The 3,016-nt window shown below is 48.5% G+C and overlaps 1 protein-coding gene and 1 pseudogene across 1 annotated transcript in view; one reads left to right on the top strand and one right to left on the bottom strand.

Annotated features, from left to right (window-relative positions):
• LOC109861012 overlaps positions 1-750 on the bottom strand; it is a 1,744-nt gene extending 994 nt beyond the window's left edge. The window contains exons 1-2 of the mRNA XM_020440487.1: positions 660-750; positions 30-539 (exon numbers count right to left, since the gene is read on the bottom strand). Coding sequence (XP_020296076.1) covers positions 30-539; positions 660-750 — 601 coding nt within the window. The remainder of the gene's footprint in view (positions 1-29; positions 540-659) is intronic.
• A 237-nt stretch (positions 751-987) lies between these two features.
• LOC109861011 overlaps positions 988-3,016 on the top strand; it is a 5,249-nt pseudogene continuing 3,220 nt past the window's right edge.

Genomic DNA, 3,016 nt, shown 5'->3' with positions numbered 1-3,016 from the left:
GGGTTTAGAGGACTTGGGCTCCGGCTTACTCGAAGCCCCCGTGGCCTTGGCCCCGGAGGACTTCTTCTTGGCAGGGGGTGTTTTTGTCGAGGATCCCCCGACACTTGGCGCCTGCTGCGCCTTTTCCTTGGCAGGGGGATCTGTTGGCTTGCGCTTCTTTGATCCCCTGGCCGACACCTCTGGAAATGTCTCCATCTCCTGCACCTCCTCCGGCTCGGAGGTGGACTCCTCGTCTACCAGCGGAGGAAGCTGTGAAGGTCCTGCTTCTATACCCGAGGCTGGTGGGACCTCCACAATACGCTTCCTCCGCCCCTTCACGGGAATGGAGGCGCATTTCGCGCCGCCCATTCCGTGATTGCTCGGCTGGCCTAGTCGCGCACAAAGCGGACATTTCGGCTCAGCCAAGCACGTGGCCGCATGGTGACCACCGTCCCCGCACCGGTAGCAGATGTTTTTGACATCTGCCCCGGTGCATTGCCCGGCCAAATGGCCGAAGGCAAGGCAACGAAAGCACTGCTTTTGCCGTGCCTTTAAGGGCTCTACGGGGAGAGTAAGCCACCCCACTTGCACCCTTCCTTTGCATGCTACCTTCCGGGCAGCGGAGATGGGGAGCCTCACCCAGAGGGTCCCCAAACCGGAAGGGGATGCGCGAACCTTACCAGCCCGCACATCCCCAATTCCGCAACTACCCGCCGAAGCGAGGGCCGCGGCCACATCGGCAACGTCGAGGTCTGCCACCACATTCCGCATGCGGATCACCGCGTGTTTGATGGGATGGGTGAAGCGGATTCCCTCGTCCGCCGCAAAGACCGGGGCCACTCGCTCGACGAGTGCCGCGGCCTTTTTCGCCCCATCTGGCCCAGAGACCTCAAAGAGAAGGCCCCGTTTGCCGCCTTCTTCGGGCGGAGCCCGGTTATACCAGGCTCCGCCGGATTCACTGCAGCAACCGCGCGCCGCATTGTAGTGGATAGCCCATGGCGCAATGACATGGGGGTGCCTGGAACGGCAATACTCCTACGTCGGCCCAGAGTGTACGATCACTCTGGGCCGGTACGTCTATTTTCTCTTCTAAACTTATTCCCATTGTTACAGAAGGGTGGTTTAATTTCGGGGTTTTCCTTCTCCTAGGCCGGCTGCCCACAGGGCTGACGAGCTCGGCCTGCCCGAGTGCGCTCTTGGTCTGGCCGCTCCCCGTGGACCTGTCCGGCAAGGGTGATCCTGCCAGGAACCGAAGTTCTCGCCGGCATAGCTCCACGGATCAGCACGGCACTCAAACCCCTCCACCACGACATGGTGGCACACCCTCGGAGGGGTGTCGACACATGCTGCGTTGCACTTCGGACAATGCGGCGATGTGTCGCACTCTGTGGCAACCAGCAGTTCTTTCTAGAACTGCTGTTGCCCCGCAGCCTAAAGAGGTCATTGAGCAATGATAGTGACGTCTCATCACATTGCTCAATGGCCTCACCTACTTAACTTTAAAAACTGCCGCACAACAACGTTTGTATTATTTAAAACAATACCTCATATACATAAATAAATGAGTAATTATTATTTAATTTAATCTACGTATTCATAAATAAATAATTCTTATTTAAAGTGATCTATTTGTTGAATAATAAAAATGTAAAAAAACAATTAACAGTAATTATTTATTTATTAATTATTTATGTATTCAGTAATTTCGAAATATATCACTAATTTTTGTAAATAAATCAATTAGTTACTTAACTTCTAACTGTTTTTATTTACTTATTCATGTATTATTTAACGCGACATAGTAGAATGAAGTATTAACAGAAGCAATGTAATTGGGTTATTTAACAAGCGAGAGAAGTCGCTCCTGCATACTGTTGTAAGGTGGTTTCACAATTACAAAGAAAAAAAGATGAGGAAGTTGAGCTATTGAGCTGTTACGTTTTGAACCTACGGTAATGGTCGGGCCCTTGAGGAGTGATGTAACTGACACATGACACTTTGCGTGTCTACTCCTGACACAGTGACCCAGAGAGATATGAGCGTCAAGTTTGCGGGTTGAGCAAGATTTCGGTGTCGTAAACAAGCCAACGAGAGATTCTCGCTATTGCTTGTTCAACGGCTTCTCGCTCGCCGGTTCCCTTTCGAGTCTTAGATGCGAATCTAAATTACTTGGGACGGAACCTGGCGATCAATCGGAGGATGACAGAAATGAAGACGGTTACGTGAGGTCCAAGGATTAATTAAATTTAGCCAATTTTATTTTAGATGCCATTCTATTAACAGTTTTATTCAATTTATCTGTGCATTATAGTTTACATATGGTCACAATATGTTGTGGTTTCTACGAGTGTCAGATGTCTGTATACGCATAAGTGTGTGTGATTGTGTGTATTTATGTATACATATATGCGACTCAGTCGTCCAAAGTCACTTCTATTATTTTTCTTATTATTACTGTTGAGGGACAAGAATAAAACCGATAGAAATATTTTATAGGAACTCCGCGGACTTCGGGGAAACCAGGAAATTTAACCAGAATATTGTGATCAGAGGGGAGGGTACTAACGGCATAACGGAGAAAGTTAGGAAATGTCCTTTGGAGATTAAGAATTAATTCATTCTTAGAAGGGCGACAGGTAAGAAGGTAGCAATATAAAATGTGACAAGTGGCGAGGTAAAGGATCTTCTTTCTTTTTTGATTGAATGTCGGACTTGGATGATTCAGGAGAAAGATAGGGAGAATGATGAAAAAGACGGGTAGAGGGAGGATTAGGAGTTTCTCCAGGAGCTACTGGAGAATACGATGGAGATTCTAAAAAAGATGATGAAGACGGAGAAGGTAGAGAAAGCGCAAGAGGCAGTGTAGGAGAAAGGGGAGGCGACTGAGTCCGGTATAGAGTCGAATGTGTCGGGTGATACTCTATTGACCACAGTACGATTTGACACCGCTCGATTCGACACAGATTTATTTGACACCAAATTATTCGACACCGTACGATTCGACACCAGATTATTCGACACCGTACGATTCGACACG

The sequence above is a fragment of the Pseudomyrmex gracilis genome, unplaced genomic scaffold (genome assembly GCF_002006095.1).
Source record: "Pseudomyrmex gracilis isolate BER0280 unplaced genomic scaffold, ASM200609v1 scaffold_541, whole genome shotgun sequence".
In the NCBI taxonomy this organism is placed as follows: domain Eukaryota; kingdom Metazoa; phylum Arthropoda; class Insecta; order Hymenoptera; family Formicidae; genus Pseudomyrmex; species Pseudomyrmex gracilis.
This window is presented reverse-complemented; position numbering and strand designations above follow the sequence as displayed.